Source organism: Drosophila montana, unplaced genomic scaffold (genome assembly GCF_035044405.1).
Source record: "Drosophila montana isolate Dmon_TW-CO22-7 unplaced genomic scaffold, ASM3504440v1 contig_3747_1, whole genome shotgun sequence".
NCBI classification, from domain to species: Eukaryota; Metazoa; Arthropoda; class Insecta; order Diptera; family Drosophilidae; genus Drosophila; species Drosophila montana.
Window position 1 is genome coordinate 156464 of NW_026998633.1, and position 23765 is coordinate 180228.

Genomic DNA, 23765 nt, shown 5'->3' on the forward strand with positions numbered 1-23765 from the left:
TAAGATATATAACATGGTTATAACAGAACACCAATAGGGAGTGCCGATAACATATAAATGTTTTTGAACACTGACTTTACTATAATGTTTTGCGATCGTAATGTTATCGATAGGACTCCAAAATATATTTGGCGTTTTTTTACATTTTTTAAATCTAAAAGAAACTCTATTGACTTCATACTCTATTTATTGTATGCTTAGTGGTAGTAACATTTATGTGACTTGTAACGAATATGCAAGGAACTTCAACCATGCAGATAATCCATGAGGAAGGGCGTATCATCGGGCCCGTATGGTGTTAAAGGAACATCATAGGGCAAGGGAAAGGCAGGCACACTATCACGAGCATTGCCCAGAGGAAAAGTCTCCTCGCCAGTCTGCGAAAAGCGGAGGAGTTATTCAATATAAAGGCAAGACAACGCACGTTTATAAAGTATCTAACGAACCACAAATCTGGGCAGGAACAGGACGCCCGCCTCGTAGTTGGCGATGCGCAGACACGGCTGTATATTGGAATTTTTGTTAAAGGAGCCCCACGCAGCCTTCGATAGATTCGCCGAGGTCAGCACAAACCAATAGACGCACTGCTCCTCTAAATTGAAACGCGTATAGCTTTTGATATGCGGCATGGCCTGCGAGCGATGCCGATCCCCGGACTTCCACTGCTGCAGATGCGCCTTGAGCCAGGGCTGCTTATCGTTCGTGTTCTTGCCATAGGGCAGACAGCCGCCGCCGAGCATGCCGTCGTGACTGCGTGACACGTTGCCAAAACTGGGATAGATCATCTTGAAGGGCGGCAGCTGACGCAGCCTGCCCACAGGCGTTGAATCCTTGCGCAAATTGTTGACAAAATCCTGCTGTATCCAGGCCTGCACATTGGGGCCCAGGCTGCCAATGCTGGAGCTTTGACAGACAACTGGTATACGATCATCCACGGGCGCCGCATGCTTTGCGAGCACCGAGCCCAGACGGGCACAGCCCCAGGGATGACCACGCACAGCGCTCTCACGGTGACCACCTGGCACGGAGCCAATAAAGAATACGCTGTGGAAAGCAGACGGATCATATATTGATTGTCTCCATGAATTGTACTCACTTGACGGCACTGAAATCACTTTTGCGTATGCGCGCAATCCATGGCTGCAGCTGCGACACCTTGTACTCGACCAGATAAAGCATGAGGTCCTGCTTGAATCCCGTTGGACTTTCACCGGCAGCCGTGTCTGCGCCCTCGGGCAATGCGGGCAACAGTGGACTTATCCACAAGCCCTGCGTGCGATTGTGCCAATCGTCCTCGTACAAATTGGCCGTGGAGATGACAACACGCATCGAGCCATCCGCATAGCCAAGCAGCATCATTTTCGTGTGCGATGTGGCAAAAGGTGTCGGCATATTGACCTTAATGGCCGTCACCTGCGGCTTGAATTTGCCAATGCCCAGCAGCTCGGGAGATTCATCGCCGTACAGCACCAGCAGGGGTTTGTCGCTGAGAAGGAATTGAAGGGATTTAAATATAAGTGAGCTAGCTTTCCGCCAGATTGTATGGTTAAAGATTGCCACAATACCAGCCACAGCTTACAGTATGCCCGCAAAGTAATAATGTCCCAGCAGCCAGCCAATGTCTATCATAAAGTTTATTTGGACACTGGACTCAATCTCGCCCAGACTTTCATCGAGTATTTCCTGCAGTGTAACGCTCAGCGGCTCCTGATGCGTCGGCTTCGAGTCGGTGATGGCCGTGAGGAACATATTATAGGGCGCTGCACGCTCCAGCTTCCTGGCCATGCGCCCCTTCTCCACCACAACGGGAATGTAGTCGCGTATGTTGCGCTCGTTAAGCCTTTGTTTCTTAGCCAGATTCGAGCTGTCCTTGCTGCTCGCCTGGTCAGAGGCAACGCCTCGACTGGTGCTGGCCATGGCTGTAGCTGCTGGCGGCTCCTTTTTTGCTGGCTTCACAGTCGTAACCGCCGCCGGCTTGGGAGCAGCAGGCGCCGCCTTGGAGGCAGCTGCCGGCTTGGGTTTGGCATCCTTTGTGCCCAGCTGCGGGAATACTTTCTCCAAAAGCTTCAGCTGTATGTTGATTAGCTCGCTGGAATACTTGCCGGGTATGTCATACTCATTGCTGTCCGCCTTGAAACCCTTGGCATAAATGGCATCCACTAATTGAAATACAAAAAAAAGTATTAATAATGCAACATATTAAATGGGATTTGTTTTCTAACGTACAATGCGCATGTGAATACTCCCCGAAGTGTATGGGATTTTTGCGGTAACATTTCTCGCCGTACGGACACTCTTGCATGTTGCCTTATTAATTAATTTGATTTAACAAAAATGAACAAACGAAAGCGGGAGCTGCTGTTGCTGTTGTTGTCTAGTGCTATCGAAAGTTATCGAGAGTTATCGATTAATGCTTCACGCAAATAAAAAGGCGCCATTTAATTAAATTCAAAAAGCCACAACCCACAATTGATTAGGTTTGCTGCATTTGCATTCGAAATAAAGAATCTATATCGCTTTTTAAACTATTTCGCCGTGAGTCATAAATGTACTTCCGCTAAAATGTTAACTCCTACAAATTTCAACCGCACTTATAAATATTGATGATTTTAATTAGCAATCTAATATGTTCATGGATTTATTATTCATGGATTACTTACGATATTTGGCCACGGCAGTTACTGAAATAAGTGTCGCATTCCAAAGTAGAAGTCCAAGGATGGCAGATCGAAGCAGGAACCCGGAGTACAATATGTCTCATAAACATCGTGGCATAGCACTCATCTTCAATAACGAGCATTTCGAAGATCCACACCTGAAGCTACGCAAGGGCACGCATAAGGACAGCGAAAATCTTGGAAGAGCTCTCAAGCAATTGGGCTTTCAAGTGAAGGAATACACGGACCTTTGCAGCGAGCCGATTATGAAAATAATTAAGGAAGCCAGTGGTCGGGACCATTCCGATTGTGATTGTATTTTAATAGCCATCCTCTCACATGGTAAATTGAACTACATACACGCCAAGGACAAGGCATACCCAGTGGAGAGCATTTTGAGTCCATTCACGGCTGAGCGATGCCCCTCATTGGCGGGCAAACCGAAACTATTCATTATTCAAGCCTGTCAAGGCGTTTTGAGAGACCCCGGCTGCCACATCAATCGACCCGAAAGCTCGGAACGTGACAACGAATCTTTTATTAGCTATAGAATACCACTTCCTGCCGACTTTCTGATCGCCTCCTCCACGATTCCTGGTTACTGCTCCTGGCGCAATACTGTGGAGGGCAGCTGGTTTATACAGAGCTTGTGTAAAGAGCTTGATTCCTTTGGCAAGACACGGGATGTATTGACACAAATGACATTTGTTGCCCAGCGTGTTGCCGTCAACTATGAGTCTTTTGATGAATTTAACCCCAGACTGGATGGGAGAAAACAAATCAGCAGCACAATGTCGACGTTAACCCGCATACTGTTTTTTCGCGATAAAAACGATACGTCAAATGACGATACGTCAAATGACTATTTTAAAAATAAATAAAAATATTCGTTGATTTAATATATAAAATTTAAATTAATATGAGGAAATCAAGAAAAATTAATATTACGACAATGTACTATTTAATTTAATAAAAAAAAAAACTGTATATTTATAGAAATTTCTAACTATATATAAGGAAATAATAATTACTGCTGCGATTTAAGATTTGAAAATTGTCAGTAGACTTGTCACATCTCTAGCGATAAGCGGAAGACAGCTGCTGGTGCTGCCAGATTGAACGCAGTGAAATTTCTTGTCGATAATTATCGATATACACAACAAAAGAACTGCAGCAGAAGTACGTATATATTTAATTAGTTAGGTATTTAATATTTAATTGTGCATAAAAATGCATGTAATTTTAAGAAACATTTGAGTAATCAATTTGCCACGACCAGTTGGCAGCGCAACAGTGTTGCAAAATGCATGTATTGTAGATAATTCGTGTTGTACACACTTCGTGTCTGTCGTCGGTCGTTCGTCGTTGTCGTCGTCGTGTGTGCAGTTCATGATAAACAATTTAAAATAAATAACAAATTTCATAGACTTATGGTGCACTAAAGTAAACAAACTGGCCACAAAAGCGGACCACAAGTGTTTAATTGTACGCGTGAGTAGCTTTCAAACAGTTTTATGTGCATTTCCATTGCAAAAATAAGCACAGTAGCAGTGCAATTACGTTTGGCTGAAAGAAAATTTTTTTCTTCTCATACTACGCTACTTCTTATTCGCTGCGCGCTGCTGCCGAAAGAGTCTTGCCTGGCGTCGTTGTTGTTGTTGTTGGTGTTGTATATGCTGCTGCTGCTGCTGTTACTCTTGCTCTGCAGGGATTACGATTACAGTTTTATTCTCAGCCTCTCGCCAGTTTTATGCTGCAATATGTGTGTGTGTGTGTGTATGTGTTCGTGTGTATATATGTGCCTGTGTGTTTTTGTGCTGCGCGCGCCATTAATTGAACTAAAAAAAAGGAAAGAAAAATTGAAAACAATTATAAATACACACAATAAAATCAAATTTTTATTATGTTTTGAAAATACTTGAATGTCGCTTATCTCCGCACACAAATTTCTGACATTTCTTCTGCTCGTGCTTTGAACAAAAATCCACTTGAATGCTGCTGCTGCTACTGCTGCTTGGCATGCACAGGTGCGGTTTACCCAATGAGGGGGGTAGTCGCAAGCGTTTTGTGATTGGGAGCGCGCGCTGTATTTTGATATTATTATTGATAATATTTTAAATTAGTCACAATTAAAAACAAATATAGCGTTTGTTGTACCTTTGATGATTAATGGAATTAAAACGAACCTTCGACCGCTTATTACCTTTATGAGTCAGAGAGCTGGATACGCTCTTTCTATCGCTCTCTGTCTTTGTCAGACGGCTTGCTCTGCTCAAACAAACTGTTATCACTAGACACAACTAGAAAACGCTGCTTGTTATCAATTTCATCACACACCTTCTTCCATTTTAATTTGTTTTGCTTTTTACTATTTTCTATTTCCATACACAGTTGCATTCACACTGGGTGCGCATGTGTGCGCGTAGGTGTGTGTGTGTGTGTGTGTGTGTACGCTTATCTACGCCGCGCTGCTTTTGTTGCGCTTCTTTTGTTGCTCTTCTTGTTGTTGATATCAGCAGCGCGCGCGCAAACCTTTCAGCTAGCGTCAGAGGGGCAGAAGCGACAGCAGCAGCAATTTTGTGGGGCGGCTCACGCACATATTGAGAATTGCCTTCGTTACGCCGTTAGACGCCGCCTCTGCCGCGGCCAGCGTCAGCTTTGGCGTCGCTGCTTTCCTTTGTCGAAGGTAACTGAAGCGCAACCCAAGACGTGCACTCAATTCTACACACACACACGAACACATGTACACTTTGACTTGTTGTGGGTGTACTGATTTTTGCAGTGGTTTCTGCGTATTTTGCGGTTCGCTGTGTGCTCTTAGCTTTGGGCGATATGGCAACTACTTACATCTTTTTTGTTGTTGTTCTTGTTATGCTCATAGCTCATAGGTAGAGATGGGCGCGTGTTGACACGACACGAACACGAACATCGATTCGTAATTTTTGCGGCTGCTCAATATTTTATTTGCAAAACTAATGTATTTTTAAGTGTAGAGAGCTTTAAAATAAATTTTCTTTCATTTCTAAATTGTGTTCATGCGATTAAAATATTTTTTATTACATTTTATTCTAAATTTCTTAAATGTTCTATGTCCTTATCCTATATATTATAGCACATACACTTCGTGTTGAGTCGAGCTGGTTCGTTTCACGAAAGAAAGCGCCAAGTCTATTCATAGGTAGCTCGAGAGTTGCCCAAGTGAGCATAGCGACAATATGGGGAAATATGAGGTTCCTGCAAGTCGAAACTTGCCGCATCATCGTAATGCAAAATGCTTTAAAGCTGCCTCAAATGCTAGACTAGACGATTCGCCAAGCTGATAACATTTCAATTTAGACACTATTGGAAAATCAGTGGGCTGATTACTGAACGTGACGTTCAGTAAATACTTTATTTAGCAATATATGCCATAGAAGGGTCTACTACCGTAAAGCTTTGTCAGTTTAGTTGCCTTTTTTGTTTGCCAAAGACAACACTTTGTTTTGGATCGCAGAGACTTAAATACTCTACTAAACGCTCAGGAAAATTTGTTTTTATATCATTTAAGAAAATTAATCCGTGATTTTTTTTAATCTGATTGTTAATGGGTATAAACTATACATTTTTTAACACTTTTTATCATTATAAATATGATTGGTTTTTATCCAACTCACTATTCCTACAATTATCCAGGATCGGATAGTTTTCTCCTTCCAGAAAATTTTTTTGTGATCGATTTCTTGGAAAAACTAAAAATACCCTAAACTAGGCTATAGCTAGGGTATTCCCAGCATCGTGCTTAGGTCTCTTTGACATGATACAAATCTCATGTACCCAAGCACTTAATAAAGTTGTTTGCCAGTCTATAACATAATAATCATAGTAATAATAATAAAAAAAAAAAAGAGACAAAATCCGATTGCGACAGGGTCTAAAAATAAGTTCAAATGCGTGTTGACAATTTTTTGCCGTCTATTTTTTTTTTTTCTGCCTGCCTTTTGAGCATTTGTTTTGTTTTCAATTCTTTTTTTATTACCATTGCGCGGATTATCGCGACAAGAAGATCAAGAGCAGCGCAAATAGCAACAATAACAAAAATATTTAAATATTTTTTTTTATATGGGGAACAAGAGGGACGCCCACTTGCGAAAAGAAATCTAAGTTGAAAATAAACTGAAAAAGCGTAAATCACGCTTTCGATAGATTTAAAAATAGTTGTGCAGCGATAAGGGCCACGCCCCCAAAAGCCATAAAGACGTGAAGCAACGGGATTACGACGACTGCGACTGCGACTGCGACTGCGACTCAGGGCTAAAGCAAGACATGCAAATTGTTTGTTGGATTTGTTGTGGGGCATGTTGCACAAAACTGCGCATAAATCCAATTAATAACATAATTATTTAGGCGCAAAAGCCCAGAGAGCGAAAAGCCATTTGAAGCTCATTTACAAAATGCCGCCTAAAAGACGTTAGGTTTGCAACTTGCAACGTGCAACGTGCAACGTGCAACAACCTGATGCGTAGGCCGTGTGTGTGCCGCCTTACAGCTGGTTAGCTAGTTTATAATCATGCCACATGCAGCATGCAACAACAACCACTCCATATGCAAATTATTTTTATTTTAATTTGCCCATTTTCGTTTTTTTTTTTTATGCTGTTGTAGTTTGGCCCCCTCCGAAATTGAAATATTGACTTTGCGCACTTAATTTTCGCCAGCCTGGCAAATTGTGAATTGCCCAATCAAGCCAAGAGCGAGAGTGTGTGTGTGTGTGTGTGTGTGTGTGTGTCGTACTTCATATATAAACAATATGCAACATAAATTAGAATAACCGTTGAGCCGTAAAAACAAAAAGGAACGTTGAGCATATGTAGGCTTTCAGACTCGAGTTGTTGGCGGCGTGGGCGTGGATGATTTGAGGTACTCGCGGCAGTTTGTTTCAAATATAAATCGAAGGCGTCAAGCGTTCGAGACGTGAGGCTAAGCAACAGCTCACTTTGCATAGTTAAGGTACTTACAGTATGCCTAAAATGATTTATGTTCTTTGCCACATGATTTATGGCCCAGCAATACAAAAGCCTGGCAAAAATTTGATATAGATCTAAGTCTAAGTCTAGAAGTTTTATAGTTATATATTTGAGTATAATTCCTGGACAATATTGATGGAGTGTCAGGCTTCGCTTCTCAAATAAATTCATGCAGCAGTCATAAGGTTAAATTTAACATGATAATAAATTGTTGCACATTCTTTTATAATGTTTATTAAGTGCCTTGCAAACTTTAACGAGCTAAATCTGCTAATGTGGACATATTATATTGCAATCTATTCTTATTCTATTGAAAACTAGATAATAATAATTGCAAATAAATAATAAGAAGGCCAAATGGGTATAAAGCTGGTTGTACAGTCTGTCCTGAGGATAAACTTTTCATGAGTGTGAGTTAAGATGTGTAAGATGAGCATATTTACCGGATTAAAAAGACAGGCGCTAATGGGTTTAAAGCAGGTTGTACAGGCTACCATGCGGATAAATTTACCATGAGAATAAATTGAGATGCATTATTGCAGACTAAGAAGTGCAATAACATCTACAGGCAGAGTCAGTTAACATGAAGATGAAAAAATGTAATCGATCTCTCTACCTTTTGGTAAACTGGGAGGTAAATTTACAATTAACATGGCAAGAAAAACCTAAGGTGGCATACACAATTAAGTTAAAATGCCCTAAATTAAACTTGTAGTATGCCTGTTCGAAGTGTCTTTTCGATTATATCAATTCCAGTTAATAGCCAGATCAATCTGTAATTCCAACGCCCACCTAGAGCACAGCTACTTAGTAAACAGACTGCAGTTTTTACCAGCTGCTGTGCCCCCAACCACAGGTCCCATTCCTTGATTTTGTTTTTTTTTTTTCCATTGCGAACATCAGTCGCAGTCAATGAGCCAAATTGAAGTAAATGGCAGCATTAAAGAGACGAAACTGCGTCGGGGAAAACTTATGAAAACGCAACTTTAAACTGTAATAAAGTGGGAAATTACAGCGCATAAATCTCTGTCGCCGAACTGTCAAGAGTGCTGTTGCGAGTCGCATCGAAACGAAAGTCGAGAGTCGGCGGGGTTTGGAGAAATTGAAGCCAACCAACACCCACACGCCGCGAACACGGTGAATGAGTTGAGTTTACAGTTTGGCAGCTACTGTTGTTGCACATGCAAGCGGGGCGACGTTTGCATATTAAACGCAGGCGCAACGCAACTTGGGGCATGCAACAGCAGCAGCAGCAACAGCAGCAGCAGCAGCGCCACACAAGTGGACGCAGCAATGTTTTCGGAGTCTACAACTCGTATCGTATTATGTATTTATTGTCTTGTTGTGCGTGTGTGTGTTCGTGTTGCTTGTTTTTATTATTGTGGTCGGACGCGCCTGCTCAGGCATTCAGATCGCGCCACACACACGACTCTTGACGACGCTTGGCGCTTCATTGTCCATATAAAACTAATAATTATTGCATTTAAAATCTAATAAATAAATGCATTGACAGTGCGGAGTTGTGGATTTTCAGCAACATGCGGCGCGGGGTGTGTGGAAGACGCCGCTAAATAGCCGCTCCTATTTTAATGGCGCTGTGCGCCAGGGTTGGATAACGCTTTTATATGCAAAAAATAAACGGCAATTTTGTAGCCGAAATCATTCGTTTATACTTAAGAAACCATTCAATTTAAAATACTCGACTAACTTGTTTGAATGTTATTTTTATTTCCTGTAGTTCAGTCTTTATTTTGCTCTCAAATTTTACTAAGAACTAGTTCAGTTAAGCACTAATTTTTCATTTCACAAAAGCTTTTGTTTCTTATTTAAAAATAGTTAAAACTACGGTTCATTTTAACGTTCGCTTTAATTAAAAGTTAACAGGCAATTGCTTACGCTTACAAGTTTTGTTTGGAACTAGTTCAATTTAGCGTTCATTTACGTCTTATTAAATAAAACGTTCCTTTCCTTACATAAGCTCGCAAGAGATTGAATATGCTCTTGAGCCTGCTTATTTATAACTAATTTAATTTGAAGACTAACGAAAAGTTGTTTTAAGTTTCAGTTCTATTGAGCGATCTTATGAAGTACACGTTCATAAAGGAATATTTATGATTGTGTTTAGTAAAAGTTTTAGTTCAATTGAGAGTTCTTGTGAAGCACAAGTTCATAAATCCTTATTTAAGTCTATGTCATGACTCTTACTTGACTTCGCTGCGGAAGAACTGAGAATAATAAAACGTTTCTTTGCCTGCAAAGCTCACAAGAACTAGTTCTACAGCCCTGGCGCTTGGTGGGAGGGGGAGTAAAGGGGCTAGAACGCACAATTCGTGTAATGATCATCATCAAAGTGCACAACTTGGACAATTCCTTGGCCGCTGTTGTTGTTGTTGTTGTGTTTAGTGACAACGTTTGCAGCCGCTTTTGACCATAATTGTTGTACTTGTCATTGGTTCTGTCGCGTTGCCAACTTCAACGCCAAGCGCAAACGCACCGACAGCGCAGACATTGTTGTTGTTGCTGTTGTTGTTGCTGCTGTTTATGTGTGTGTTAAATACATGTAATTAGCCATGTTTGTGCCATTTAATCCGTTCGGACTCCATGTCCTCTCTCCACTCTCTGGCGACGCTTTTCTAAGAATTCTTTGCGTTCTGTTTTGGCGCACGCATTAGGCGCCACAAAGCGCGGCCACGTTTAACCCCCAAGCAGAAGCTGAAGCTGAAGCAGCCGCAGCAGGAGGAGGAGGAGCAGCAGCAGCAGCAGCAGCATTTGCCGAGTGCCTGTGCCTCGCCTCGACTGCAGTTGCGCATACTCCACATATTTATGGGCTATTTAGGCGAGCGCGCGCATCGTGTGGATGCTGCAAGCGGTGTGCGGGTGCGTGGTGGCATGCAACAAGCCAACTGGACTGGGCACAGTAAAAGCTGCCTTTAACGAACAGCTACTGTTTGGAAATTTTGTGTTGTTTCCAGAAATTATGTTCGATTTAAAGAGGTGTTTTCTTTATAATATTACCAAGACAAACCGCAAAGCTTTTTTTATAATTTTAATCGAAAAGTAAGAAGTTTCGGTATGTTCGTCAATAGAGCTTTCACTGTAGATGATGTGTGGTGGTCGCTGGTTACCGCGTCAGTCATTGGCATTGATTGGCAGCTGAGCACGCAACAATTGTTGCATGGCGCTGGCGCTGACGCTGGCGACGCCTCTGGCAGCAGCAGCAGCAGCCGCAACTGCAGCAGCCGCTTAGCGCAAGTTCACTTTTGGCACATGTTTTTGCGTGTACATTTTGTAGTTAGCAGGAGCAAGTGCGCACTAAACACAACACGAACCTACCGCAAAGCAGTTGGCAACGCTGTCCATGGGCGTGGGCGTAGGGTTGATGTGCTTAAGTTTTTTTTTTTCCTGTGCGCCGTTGACAGCTCAATTACTTTAGCAGGGCGCAGGGTTGCGTGTGGTTCGGCAATTAACGCGTCAATTATTTGTAATTAGAATTGACTTAATTTCTTGTGCTCGCCAAAGGATTTTACCCTCATTTTACACCAAGTCCATTTTTGGCACGTGCGCCAGCGCGAGTTAGATTGAGAGAGAGAGGGGATGAGAATGAGTGTGCGCATGTTGCATATGTGTATATTTTGCATGCATGAATAAATTTTTATTGTTGTTTATGTTTGCTGCTGCTGCTGTTTTTATTTAATTTTCCTTCATTTGTGGGGGTGCGCTTCATGACTATTTTCGGTTTTTACGACAACTGCGTTATGTTACTCAAGTTGGCTATAAATTCGCGTTTAGTAGTGTTAAACACGCAATAAAAAAAAACTAGGCAATATTAAAAGTAGCGCCCACACCGCACACAAGCAGCGCACACAACATATCTGGCAACGCCGAATTGCAATTTGACCATATAGTTTAGTTGGCAACGCGGCGTGCAAGAATTTTGTTCGTTTGACTTAAGCGCTTTGTTTTGCGCCCCCTTTCAGCGCCCGCTTCTCCCATCGCTCCCGTGCACTTGTTGTGGCAGCATTTACAGTTTGATTGCAGCCCACACGTTTACGTTCACGTGCAGTACGCCTAGCCCGCGGACTCCCTCACATATGAAACGCTTTTGATTTGTTTAAAATAAAAATTGTGAGTATGTCTATGTATGTGTGTGTGAAATGCGTTTGGTTGCCGCTTTCCTGATTGTTTTTTTGTGGCTTTTTACACATACGGTGGCAGGCAACCACAATACATCACTCAGCAGTTGCTCAAAGCCAGGGCTGCACGCTCGCCAACTATCGTTACGTATTGGAAGGCAATGTAATTGTATCAATATTGCAATTAAATGTCTCCGAAATAATCGTATTGTATGGTGAAAATATCGATTGCAATGTGGAGTCTACGTTCTTAGCTTTGCGATAGTTGCTTTGCTCCTGTTGGCGCTCTCGCCCAGCCCTGATACTCACATGCTCGCGCTCACACACACTCACACACACTACACGTTCAATTTGTTCGGTCGCTCGCTCGCTTCGCATTCGTCGTCGATCGTTCGCTTCGTGCAGTTGTGTTTTGTTGCGTCTCGCGGGGTTTTTGGTTGCTTCGTTCTCATATTATTGAATGAATTTTTTATGCGAATATTACGCACAAGTATAAACAATAATAAGAATAATATTTAATCAAAATAACTTAGAAGCTCGTTGAACGAAAAATGTAACTCGTTGCTGCAGTCCGGTGTATATTTTTGTTGTAATTCAATTACGGCGCCTTTGTTGAGGGTCTCGCATAACATTTGGATGCTGATTTTTGATTTGTGCTGCTGCAGCGTGCGTGTGTGTGTGTGAGAGTGTGTGTATACATTTGTGCGTATGCCGTGCAGTATAAATAAATAAGAATAATATCTGCAATCTTTGCCATAAACGTCAACAAGCAGAGAAATAACAAACGCAGCACAAGTCGCCGCCGCAACCAACGAAGAACCGTGAAGAATAACAGCAACCGTCCCCCTCTCTCTCTCGTTCATCATGTGTACGTGTTTTGTTTCATTTTAATTGTATATACCCTGTACTTATTGAACAATTTTTATTTCATATTTTGTTGTTTTTACTAATGAATGTCATAGAAGAAGAAGCAGAATAATATGCAGTTTATTTTTGTCGATATCTAATATAATTTCCCTAAATCGATAAATGTCCTTTTATTTTGGGCATATTTAGGTGATTTGTAGAGCTGGAATTATCAAAATTTTTTATGAAATCTCTCTAATAGCATACACTATCCAGAATTTATATTAATTTCTTTGATAACACGGCTCATCCACTTTATATTTAAAAAAACAAAACACATTTTAATATTTATATTCCTGATTATTGGCCTCTCTTCTCACCTTTGCGCTGTAAAAATAGTTTAAAAATCGAACAGTATAAAAATTAAACAAAAATAGTAATATTTCCATGTATTGGTATAAAAGGAGTAAATAATGTATGTTATGGAATATCCTAGTCGGTTTCTGCCGACTAGAGTTCTTTTATTTTTATTTTATTTATTTATTTGTGGATAATTTAATTTCTCGATTTTCCCAACCAAATCAAACTTGGCTTGCCTTTTGGTCTTGTAATTTATCATCATTGGGCTGTTCGCTTGCATTATTTGTTTATTTTTAAACACATGTCCCAACACACGCACACACGCACACGCACGCACACATTCTCACACGCAGGTCCTCGTCTGCCTGTTTTTTTTTTTTTTTTTTTTTTTTTTGACATTTTCAATGGCAACGGAAGCGTTGCGATAAGTTTGACTTCTCTTCCACTCACACTCACACACTCTCCGTCTCTCTCCCTCTCGCTCTCGCTCTTTCGGTAGCTACTGCATTTCTTTCGCTCTACCTGGCGCTCTTTGATTTACGCTTTATTGTCATTGCCGCATTTATGATTGATTATTGATTGGAATTATATGATACGCATGCGCGAATGCGTGCCTGCCATACGAGAGCGATTCCCCCCTCATTGCCTCTCTGTTCCTTTGAGTTATGATGGGCTTTTCAGCGTTTCCCTGGAAGCAGAATCTGTTTGGCTACTTTGTTGCGCCAGTTCGGGGTGGAGTCTTCTCGCTTTAGATCAACTGTCACGCATTTTATCGATCAGACGGGGTTAATTTGTAATTGAAGTTTACGTTTATTGCTCTTTAATTGTAGTCTCGGTTACATTGCCAGACGGATGATTGGTTGGTTGGATGATCGGCTCTATAAAAATGTTGTAAAATTGTGCAGTAGGAAACTTTAAAGGAAGTCAATTGTTCTGTGTACAAAACCGTAATGGCTAATTAAGACGAGTTTCAGTTGTAAAAGAAGTTTTCTTATTAAATATTATTATTTAAGTTTAGAGGCAATATCGGTTAAATTTTATCTGTTGATAATATTAAATATTAAAACTAATAAAGTAAGCTTGTCCAGCTTGGAGAGACGTTTGTTCTTAACAGAAGTCGGTTAGAATATAAAATGTATAATTTTGTTCACTGTTTTTATACATTGAGCCCATTAAAAATGGGTAAACAGGCAGAAGGAATCATTTTTGGACCCATTAAGTGCATATATATATTCTTGATCAGCATCAATAGCCAAGACGATATCTGTCTGCGTCATCTATGAACCTTTTCAGAGCTGGAGACTTGACTTAGTTTCTCCTAGTCCCGCGCAGTGCGAGTTTGTTTTCGTTAATCGATAACATGTCCCGCTTTCAAGCAATCGATAAAAATCGATCGAATTCTTTTATTTTTGGGCAAATCTCTTTGGTTTTAATGGGCAGAGTCATCAAATAGTATACACAGATCTTTAACTTTATAGGGTGGGGCTCCCCCTAGCACGAGCTGCACTCCGTGTGAAGGTTCAGGGTGTAGAAGATCCAGGATATCCCCTAGTCGGGCACTCCCGACTAGATAACTTGTTATTTTGAATATGGTTTACTTTGGCAATTTGTTTTACGACAGCTCAAAATATTTAGTTTAGTACAAGTTAAAAGTTTATGGAATTAGAAATTGATTTGATTGAACTATTTTGAAATTTCTTTAGAATAATTAACATTTAATGCACAACTACAAAATATTTTTGGGGAACTACAAAACAGTATAATTTCTTAGAAATAATAATAAATATTTTCGTTTACAATACATTGCTTTATTACTTTTAACTCGTTTATTTAGATCTTTCTATAAATGGCTTAACAAATAATGCCTTGATTATTTGAATGGAAAATGTTCCCCTTTACTTTTTTTTTTTATTGGAAGATTACCAGCTGTGGCCAGCCAGGTGGGCAGTTCCTATGAAATGCCATAAACCAATATCATCTATGTCAATAAGTCGAAAGCCTCACCCCGCCCCACCTGCAGAACCGAACTGTACCGCAAAACAAAAAAACATGTTGATTAGAGGGGTGGGGAGGGGCATCAAGGGGGGGGGGGGTGTCTAGCATGGAAAATTTGAATGCTTACCCAACAATCAATTGAGCTCCAATTTGAACAAGGCTTTTGCCAGCTGGTCAAATATTGCGATAATTACAGCGAGCAATGTGGCAGGAGCGTGGAGCAGGGAGGGGGGGGGAGGGGGCTAGGCAGGTGACAGGGGGATACCCTGAGGCGTTGTCGCTGACTTTTTGGGGCGGCCGCAGAATGTGGCAGCAACCAAACAAATTGTCAACAGACAACAACAACAACAACAACAAAAAGAAACAGGCAACGCCCCGCGTAGGCTACAAAAAAATGCTGAAAATTAATTCACGCGGCGGCTAATTTGGCCAGAAATAAATTTGCAAAAGTGTGTGTGTGTGTGCGAGTGTGTGGCAGGCGTGTTAGGAGGTGTCCCCAAGTGTTGCACTTGTTGATTTATTGTCGACGTTTAATTGGTTTTGAAATTGGATTTCAAATTTGCCCCACTTCCCCCCTCAAAAGATACCAAATCGAAATTAATTGCTTCAACAAATTTTCTTTCAATTAGATTTTCTCACTTTACAATTGAAGCAAGACTCTGAATAAGATCGCTTTTTTTGCATAAGTTGTAATTTCTTTGAGAAATGTGGTTCACATTGAAATGTCATAATTGAAATTGAATTGTTGTCTTTGCCGTTACCGCAATGCGTAGCTGGGTCAAGAGGGGCGTGTGGGGTGGATGCCAGAAGGTGGGTCACTTTGGTGGTGACAAGCTGCCACATTTGCACATTTGTCTCCCGGTGTTATCTCTCTTATGTGCTAATTATGATGTACGTCGAGCTTGATCGTTAATGCACTCTGCTCAGCGGCACAGTGGGGCAAAAGATGCCATTAACTGAAAAAGATTTAAAGCATAGAGGCTGGGAACTGGAAGAGGAGAGTGAAAGAACATCTAGCTTAATCTATTTTACATTAATTAAATTTAAAAAATTTATATTTTAATAAATGAAAATTTTAGCTATAGAATACATACACTCAGAATATTGTTAATTATTATTAATATAAATATAATATAATTATTGGTATACCCCATCGATGGTATATACAACAAACTTAACTAGCTGAAAGGATTTTAGGTAGGCTTCGAACCATCACCCTCTCTTTCCTTTGATCAGCTAGCTTAGATTAAATCAATATTAGCATATCGATTGGTAGGATTGAACCGTCATTCTCTCTTTTCGTTGTTGCCTCAGTTGCCTTAGGGTAAATCAATAATACAAATCGATAAGTAAGATTTGAACCGTCATCCTCTCATTGTTCAGTTAACTTAACTAGCTGATTATTAGGTAAGGTTTGAACCCTCATCCTCTGTTTTCTTTGTTCAGTTGCCTTATACTAAATAATAATGCATATCGATTTTTAGGTAGGATTCGAACCATCATCCTCTCTTTTCAGTGTTGCCTCCGTTGCCTTAGGGTTAATCAGTAATACATACGTATCGAACAAACTTAACTAGTTGAATAGTTTTTAGACAGGATTCGAACTCTCATGCTCTTTTTTCACTATAGACTAAATCAATAATGCATATCGATAAGTAGGGTTTGAACCCTCATCCTCTCTTTAATTTGTTCAGTTGCTTTAGACTTAATCAATAATACATAATGGTATTGATCTACTTTACATTAGTTCTTATTACAACTATCATACTTCAGCTGATATGACTGGGATTCGAACCCTTGCCTTCCCTTATCTTAGATCAGTGTGTTAAGACTTGTGATTGCAAATCTGTTCAAACCTTGCCTTAAAAATAAAGTTGTATTTGAAACAGTTCTTAGAAAGTATAGGAACAGTAGAAAGTATCTTACGAAAAGTGAAAGGTATTTATTACCTGCTTTAAGCTATATAATATACAAATTAATTGTTATTTATTGTTCATACTTTTTTTTACTTTACGAAAAAGAATTGATTACCCTTAAATTTGGTTCAATTTTATACATACTATATTTCCAGTTATTGTCACATTCTTCGAATAGATTAAAACTAAATATATAATCGGGGACTTTACATTAGCTGGGCAATAAACACTTATAACCTTTATATTTTTTGGAGCATTACAATGAGTCAGCGACTTATTTCATTAGCGCTCTCGCGTCACACACTTGTCTTGAAGATGGCTATAAAGCTGGCATTTCTCAAGCATAAAATTAATTTGTTTTGTGCATGAGCAAAGCCGAGTGAGTCAGTGAGCTTTATAATAATCGACAGTTTTCAATAAATTATTAATAACTAAAATTGGCAAATGACTGATAAATGTATGACGATTAGGCTTAAGATATGCATAGAATTATTTGGATTATCCAAGGGTGTATCTTTAAAATTGACAGACTGTCTTTAATATAATGTAATTATATATATATATATAATATTATATTACTATATTAAAACCTTCAGAAATAAATATTGGTTATAAATCATGATTTGCATTGATGCATTAGATGCTTTTAATCTAAAATAGGGCTTTTTTAACCTTTTTTCCTTATAAATATCCTTTTGAAATTGTGATCTGGAAATATATTATTAAAAAAAGATGGAAATTAGTGATTTAAAATTTCTCTTAAATTAAAATCGTGCTTAAAAACTTGTTTGCGTTCAAATAAATATTTGTAGGTATTATTAGAATTTGTAACAGAAAATGTATGAATTAGGCAACACTTTTCAAAACTGTAAAAAATCTCAAATCATTTTTAAGTTTTGTTTAAGTATTCGCGAATTTAATCGATATCGAATTTGTTACCCTTTATTTAAACGATATCGATTGTATTTTCTTATAATTTGATGGCTATCGAATGCTTGTATTTATATCGATATCGAATTGATTCCCATTTAATTTGATTTTAATCGATATCGAATTTAATTTCTTACTTTTATGCAGTCGATATCGATTAAATTTCCTAATAATTTGATTGTTATCGATTGCTAAAGTCTCACCAATTTTAATGGGTCAAAAGACGAAAAATTTCGTGATTACAGCTTGCTGATCTACCCAATTTTCGAATTATTTGAATTTCATTCTCTTGCTTGGCACTGGGACACAATCTGAAATATTTTGTATATTTCCCTTTACTCTGTGATGTCAGCTGTGATATAAAACTGCATACATATTTATTTTTAAGTGTTGGCAAATGCCGCTTTTAAGTAGCTGCTGTTAAAAATAGCTACAAAATAGCTAACTTAACGTTCTATTCCAAGCAAGCCAAAGACTAGCCAAAATGCGTTTAAAATTTTAACACTTTCTGGTTAAAGCACTCTGAAAATAGCCAAAATTAGCTAGAAAATAGCTCATTTAGCAACACTGTGTTTTTTCTCGCTTCTAATGAAACTGAATTTCTTGTTAATCAGTTAAAATTATTTCTATCCCATATGAAAATGAATTATTATTAATCAATTGTGTATATTTTGCATGCCCGATTAATATCTCTAGAATATTATTCTTCCTAATAAAATTGAACTTGTGTGTAGCAGTGTGTTCTCTTGTGTGTGTGTGTGTGTGTGTGAGTATATTTTTGTGTGAGTGTGTTATTTCGCGTATGATTTGCATGCAATGGACGCTGACCTTGGGTAAAGCTGAGCGCCCAAAGCGGGGCGGAGTCAAGCATGATTTGTGCACTGCCTGGCAGCAGCAACAATAACAACAACAACAACAACAACAATAACAACTCGATTCCCCCTCCCTCAAAGCAATACCCGCCCCCTTCAATCAATCAGACGAACGACTTTATTTGAAGCTGGGCACATGGCCAAGTCTGTTGTAGATGTTGCTGTTGTTGCTGTTGTTGTTGTTGTGGGCGTTGCTGAAATCCAATCTAAATCGTGGCTTTCATTGATATTGATGTATGTATTTTCATTATGTATCTAACGAATTTGCATTGGTCTCTATATCCACACAGACTATCCGCCCGTTGATAGCTATACCGGTTATCGGGTAACTCCACCCCAAAGCAGTCACCAGCACAACAACAACAACAGCAACAACAACAACAACAGCAGTAATAGCAACAACAACAATCACTGCAGCAGCAGCAGCAACAACCACAACAACAACAACAGCAGCCACATCCACAGAATGGACACGGACGATGTCGAATCGAACACAAGCAGCGCCATCACCACATTGGGCACCCTCTTCTCATTCCAATCGCCGGCCGTGAAAAAGTTACTCGGCTGGAAACAGGGCGACGAGGAGGAGAAATGGGCCGAAAAGGCTGTCGACAGTTTGGTGAAGAAACTAAAGAAGCGCAAAGGCGCCATCGAGGAACTGGAACGTGCCCTATCCTGCCCCGGCCAGCCATCCAAGTGTGTGACCATACCACGATCGCTAGATGGACGATTACAGGTAAGCTAAAAGTGAGCATGGAGGTGAAAGAGTCGAAGATAGACCAGCTAGTCGGAAACAATATGGTTCTAAGTAGCAAGTGAATGAGAAGTCCATCAAATTCGTTTATTTAGGTAATAAGAGTGCAAATGGAGGACATTTATACAAATGAGAGCAGGGCAATTATGAATATATGAATACATACTTATAGTTAGAAGTTATAAAAGATCCATTAAAAGTTCTGATTCGACATGAAAAAAGTGACAATTGAGGACAATGTATGCATGTATAGTAGAGTAGACCTTGAAAACTAAGGGTTTAGGTAGGAATAGTTATAATTAGAATATTCCATGAAAAGCTTTGATTCCGCATAGAAAAAGTGACAATGGAGGACAATGTAGCATGTGTTAGAGTATTCATAACTGGGCTCTTATATAGCAATAGTCAAAGTTGGAAATTTTAATGAAAAGCCTTGATTCGACATGAAATAAAAGTGACAATGGAGGACAAAGTCAGTAGGCCTTTGGCTGAAAGCTTTGGAGAGTTAAATTTAACGCGAAAAGCGAACAACTAACAATGGAGGACAATTACAAATTTCGATGATTCGACATAAACAAGTGACAATGGAGAACAAAATCTATACGAGTTACAAATAATAATAAAACAATGGAGGATATTGTCCAAGTATGAGTATGAGTATAAGTAAAACTATAGGAATGAGTATGCGAATGAGAATGAGAATGAGTATGAGTAGGACTATGAGTATGAGTATCTGCTTACACTGTAAATCTCTATATGGAGCGAAGTTCTGTGGACATTTGTTAGATTCTAAACAAGCTTTTGATGTGCAAGAAAGATTTGATAACGTGCATTAAAAATAACAGACCCTGTAGAATAAAATTCGGACATATCCGATAGGTCGTCTATTCGAACTTAGTACTCAAATTGAATGTATATGAGAGATATGATCTTAGGGTAATCCAACATTCATGATTTTAATAAAAAAAGAAAAGAAAAAAGTGTCCATATTCTCAATATCAATACGACTACAAATTTAAGGATTATTATGGAAGACAAAATAGTATAATGGCTCTCTTGAGCGGGTCAGCAGGCGCCGTGTAGTTTTGGTCCGCCCAAGAGGAGCGTACGTCTAATAGAGGCTGAATGTTTAGAGCCTGGTTTATAATGGTTTCAGAGAATATGTCCGCATAAGAGAGGTGAGCGCCTTATAAGTGTGTATGCTAGGAGAGTTTTCACTTTATTGAGAAAGAGACGTTTTAGGGTAAATCGAGTACATTCATTTTGAGAAAGAACTCCACTTTAAAGTTTTTTTTTCGCCTGAAGAAGTTAGGAATATAGAAAAATGACAATTGAGGAAAAATTTCTAAGCAATGGGACAACATGGAGCCTAATTTGAATGTACCTGAAAAAGTTGATTAATATTAAAAGGTTTAACTTAATGATTCTAGAATCTACTTTAAAATTTCTTTAAGCCTAAAAACTACATAATTCCCTTTCCTTTTCACTTCCCCACACAGGTATCTCATCGCAAGGGTCTGCCGCATGTGATTTATTGCCGAGTCTGGCGCTGGCCGGACTTACAGTCGCATCATGAACTCAAACCGCTCGAATTATGCCAATATCCGTTTAGCGCCAAACAGAAGGAGGTCTGCATTAATCCGTATCACTACAAGCGTGTGGAGAGTCCGGTGCTGCCGCCGGTCCTGGTGCCCAGACATTCAGAGTTCGCGCCGGGTCACTCGATGCTGCAGTTCAATCAAATGGCCGAGCCGAGCATGCCGCACAACGTTAGCTACTCGAACAGTGGCTTCAACTCGCACAGTCTTAGCAATAGCAACACATCGGTGGGCAGTCCCAGTTCGGTTAATTCCAATCCAAATTCGCCGTATGACAGCCTGGCGGGCACACCGCCGCCCGCCTACAGCCCGTCGGAGGACGGCAACTCCAATAATCCGAACGATGGCACACAAATGCTCGACGCCCAGATGGGCGATGTGGCGCAGGTTAGCTACTCGGAGCCAGCCTTTTGGGCATCCATTGCCTACTACGAGCTTAATTGCCGCGTCGGCGAGGTGTTCCACTGCAATAACAATTCGGTCATTGTCGATGGCTTCACGAATCCATCAAATAACTCCGATCGCTGCTGCCTCGGCCAGCTGAGCAATGTGAATCGCAACAGTACCATAGAAAATACACGCCGTCATATAGGTAAGTGTGTAAAAACTGTATAAAAAGTTAATTAAAGTCTAGTTTTGATTAGATTAAGCACTTTTAGACCATATTCCAGGCAAAGTTCATGTTAATTATGTTGCTTATGTTGTCTTTTGCTAACTAAATGTTAAGCATGTCTGACATTGTGGCAACGCCGCGTTGATAAGTTTCATACACGAGTTGAAAGGGTGACTCGAGAAGTTATTTTGTTCATTTTCAGCTGTTAACGACAACATTTTGAAGGGTGGCAAGGCTGTATTTCTAACCTCCTGGCAAATATTTAAAAGGAAGTGTGCTGAGGTAGTTAATATAGGAAAATTAAGTATTTTAACAGCATGTTTAAGTAGGTGTTAACTTTGACAGATAATTAAATTGGCAGCTCATGAAATTTAGCTGTACTAAAAGATCGTATGTATATAGATTAAAGATATAATGCAAACAAAGATATTATGAAATACATTTAATTAGATTACAAATTAAATAATCATGGAGAATATTTCGGAATAATTAAAATAATATCTTTAATAATTAAAGAAAAACCTATTATATTTTAGTAGAAATCTTAGAAATATTTTCCAAAGTAAAGGAACAATAATGAGCAAAAGTAACGAAAGACAAATGTTCAATTTTATTCATGCTACAATTTATTCTCTTTTGTATCCTTATTATATTTTATATTTATTAAAATTTTTTCATGAAATGTGTAACGTATAGAAGGAGACATATCCGACCTCATAAAGTATATATATATATATATATATATATACGTATATATATAGTTCAGCATCAATAACCGAGTTGATATCATCGTGTCCATCCGTTAATCCGTTCGTCTGTCTGTCTATTTCTATTTCTATTTCTATGCGAACTAGTCTCTTAGTTTTAAAGCTATCATCTATTATATGTTGCAAGATATTTTCATCAATATTCTGCAAAACTGTGAAGAAAATATCTGCAAGGGTATTAAAATTCTCGACCTGTCGAAAATATCCCCACTTTATCGTTATTTTTAATGCAAGTGTACTATTAATATGCCTCATATTTTTTGGCTTTTGTATTTTTTAGGTAAAGGCGTTCATCTGTACTATGTAACCGGGGAGGTATATGCCGAATGCCTGTCCGATTCCGCGATATTTGTGCAATCGCGCAATTGTAATTATCATCACGGCTTCCATCCGAGCACCGTGTGCAAAATACCGCCCGGTTGTTCATTAAAAATCTTCAACAATCAGGAATTTGCTCAACTGCTATCGCAATCGGTTAACAATGGATTTGAGGCCGTTTACGAGCTAACAAAAATGTGCACAATACGCATGTCCTTCGTGAAGGGCTGGGGTGCTGAATATCATCGCCAGGATGTTACCTCAACGCCCTGCTGGATCGAGATACATTTGCATGGGCCGCTGCAGTGGCTGGACAAGGTGCTCACACAGATGGGATCGCCGCATAATGCAATTAGTTCCGTATCCTAAGCTAAAGACAACTAAATGGGCAACTATATTCAAGCAAGATGGAAGGAAAACCCAACACACACACACACACACACACACACACACACACATAGATGATGATATAGCTAACTAGATGTAAAAGACGTAATGCCGTTAGCTGAGCCCTATGCCTAAATATTTGTGTGCGTGTATATATGCCTTACAAACAGATTTATATATATATATACATTTATATATATGGACCTAGATATATATAGACAGCTACTCAACCCGCCTCTCGCCCACTACACATACTTATCTATTTTATAGTTTAAACATATGATTTTCTACGCGAATGTCATTCCTTATGCAAAAAACGAAAGAAAAGAATAGAAAAAGAAGAAAAAAAAGAGAATACGAAAACGAACTAAAGTTTGATCTATATACAACTATTGTACTATTATTATGATAATGATATATGCCCATTGGCAAATGTTGTTCAAGTCTATTTCAAGTGCTACCTATGTGTCATTGCGAATTGCTTTTAAAGAATAGCAACAGCAACAGCAACAGAATAAACCTAACTATATATATATATATATATATATATACATATATGAATCAAAATACTTATATGTAGGGCAAGTTTTAAACAACTTTTATGCAATACATTTCT

At 39.3% G+C, this 23765-nt stretch overlaps 4 protein-coding genes and 1 long non-coding RNA gene across 6 annotated transcripts; 3 read left to right on the plus strand and 2 right to left on the minus strand.

Moving 5' to 3' along the window:
- Positions 1–169: 169 nt before the first annotated feature.
- gkt (glaikit) lies at positions 170–2390 on the minus strand. Its single transcript, XM_064695349.1, has 5 exons — positions 2227–2390; positions 1580–2159; positions 1097–1486; positions 447–1044; positions 170–377 (listed from the first exon to the last, which is right to left on the minus strand). The coding sequence occupies exons 1-5, from the start codon at positions 2300–2302 to the stop codon at positions 246–248; spliced, it is 1776 nt and encodes a 591-aa protein (XP_064551419.1). The 5' UTR covers positions 2303–2390; the 3' UTR covers positions 170–245.
- A 327-nt stretch (positions 2391–2717) lies between these two features.
- LOC135437447 (caspase-like) lies at positions 2718–3538 on the plus strand. Its single transcript, XM_064695374.1, has one exon. It carries the CDS (start codon positions 2720–2722, stop codon positions 3536–3538), a length of 819 nt encoding a protein of 272 aa, XP_064551444.1. The 5' UTR covers positions 2718–2719.
- Positions 3539–3988: 450 nt separating this feature from the next.
- On the plus strand, positions 3989–23150 carry Mad (Mothers against dpp). Of its 2 annotated transcripts, none has more exons than XM_064695369.1 (4): positions 3989–4148; positions 19003–19448; positions 20966–21656; positions 22725–23150. In XM_064695369.1, exons 2-4 carry the CDS (start codon positions 19179–19181, stop codon positions 23129–23131), a joined length of 1368 nt encoding a protein of 455 aa, XP_064551439.1. In that variant the 5' UTR covers positions 3989–4148; positions 19003–19178; the 3' UTR covers positions 23132–23150. The 2 variants fall into 2 exon arrangements, with proteins under 2 accessions (XP_064551439.1, XP_064551440.1); XM_064695370.1 differs by having other exon boundaries at positions 3989–4142.
- Positions 4154–5533, minus strand: LOC135437444 (uncharacterized). Its single transcript, XR_010437686.1, has 3 exons — positions 4815–5533; positions 4576–4741; positions 4154–4495 (listed from the first exon to the last, which is right to left on the minus strand). It is a non-coding gene; the product is annotated as an uncharacterized LOC135437444 (long non-coding RNA).
- On the plus strand, positions 8896–10594 carry LOC135437448 (putative uncharacterized protein DDB_G0274435). Its single transcript, XM_064695376.1, has 2 exons — positions 8896–8987; positions 10333–10594. The coding sequence occupies exons 1-2, from the start codon at positions 8896–8898 to the stop codon at positions 10592–10594; spliced, it is 354 nt and encodes a 117-aa protein (XP_064551446.1).
- Positions 23151–23765: the final 615 nt, after the last annotated feature.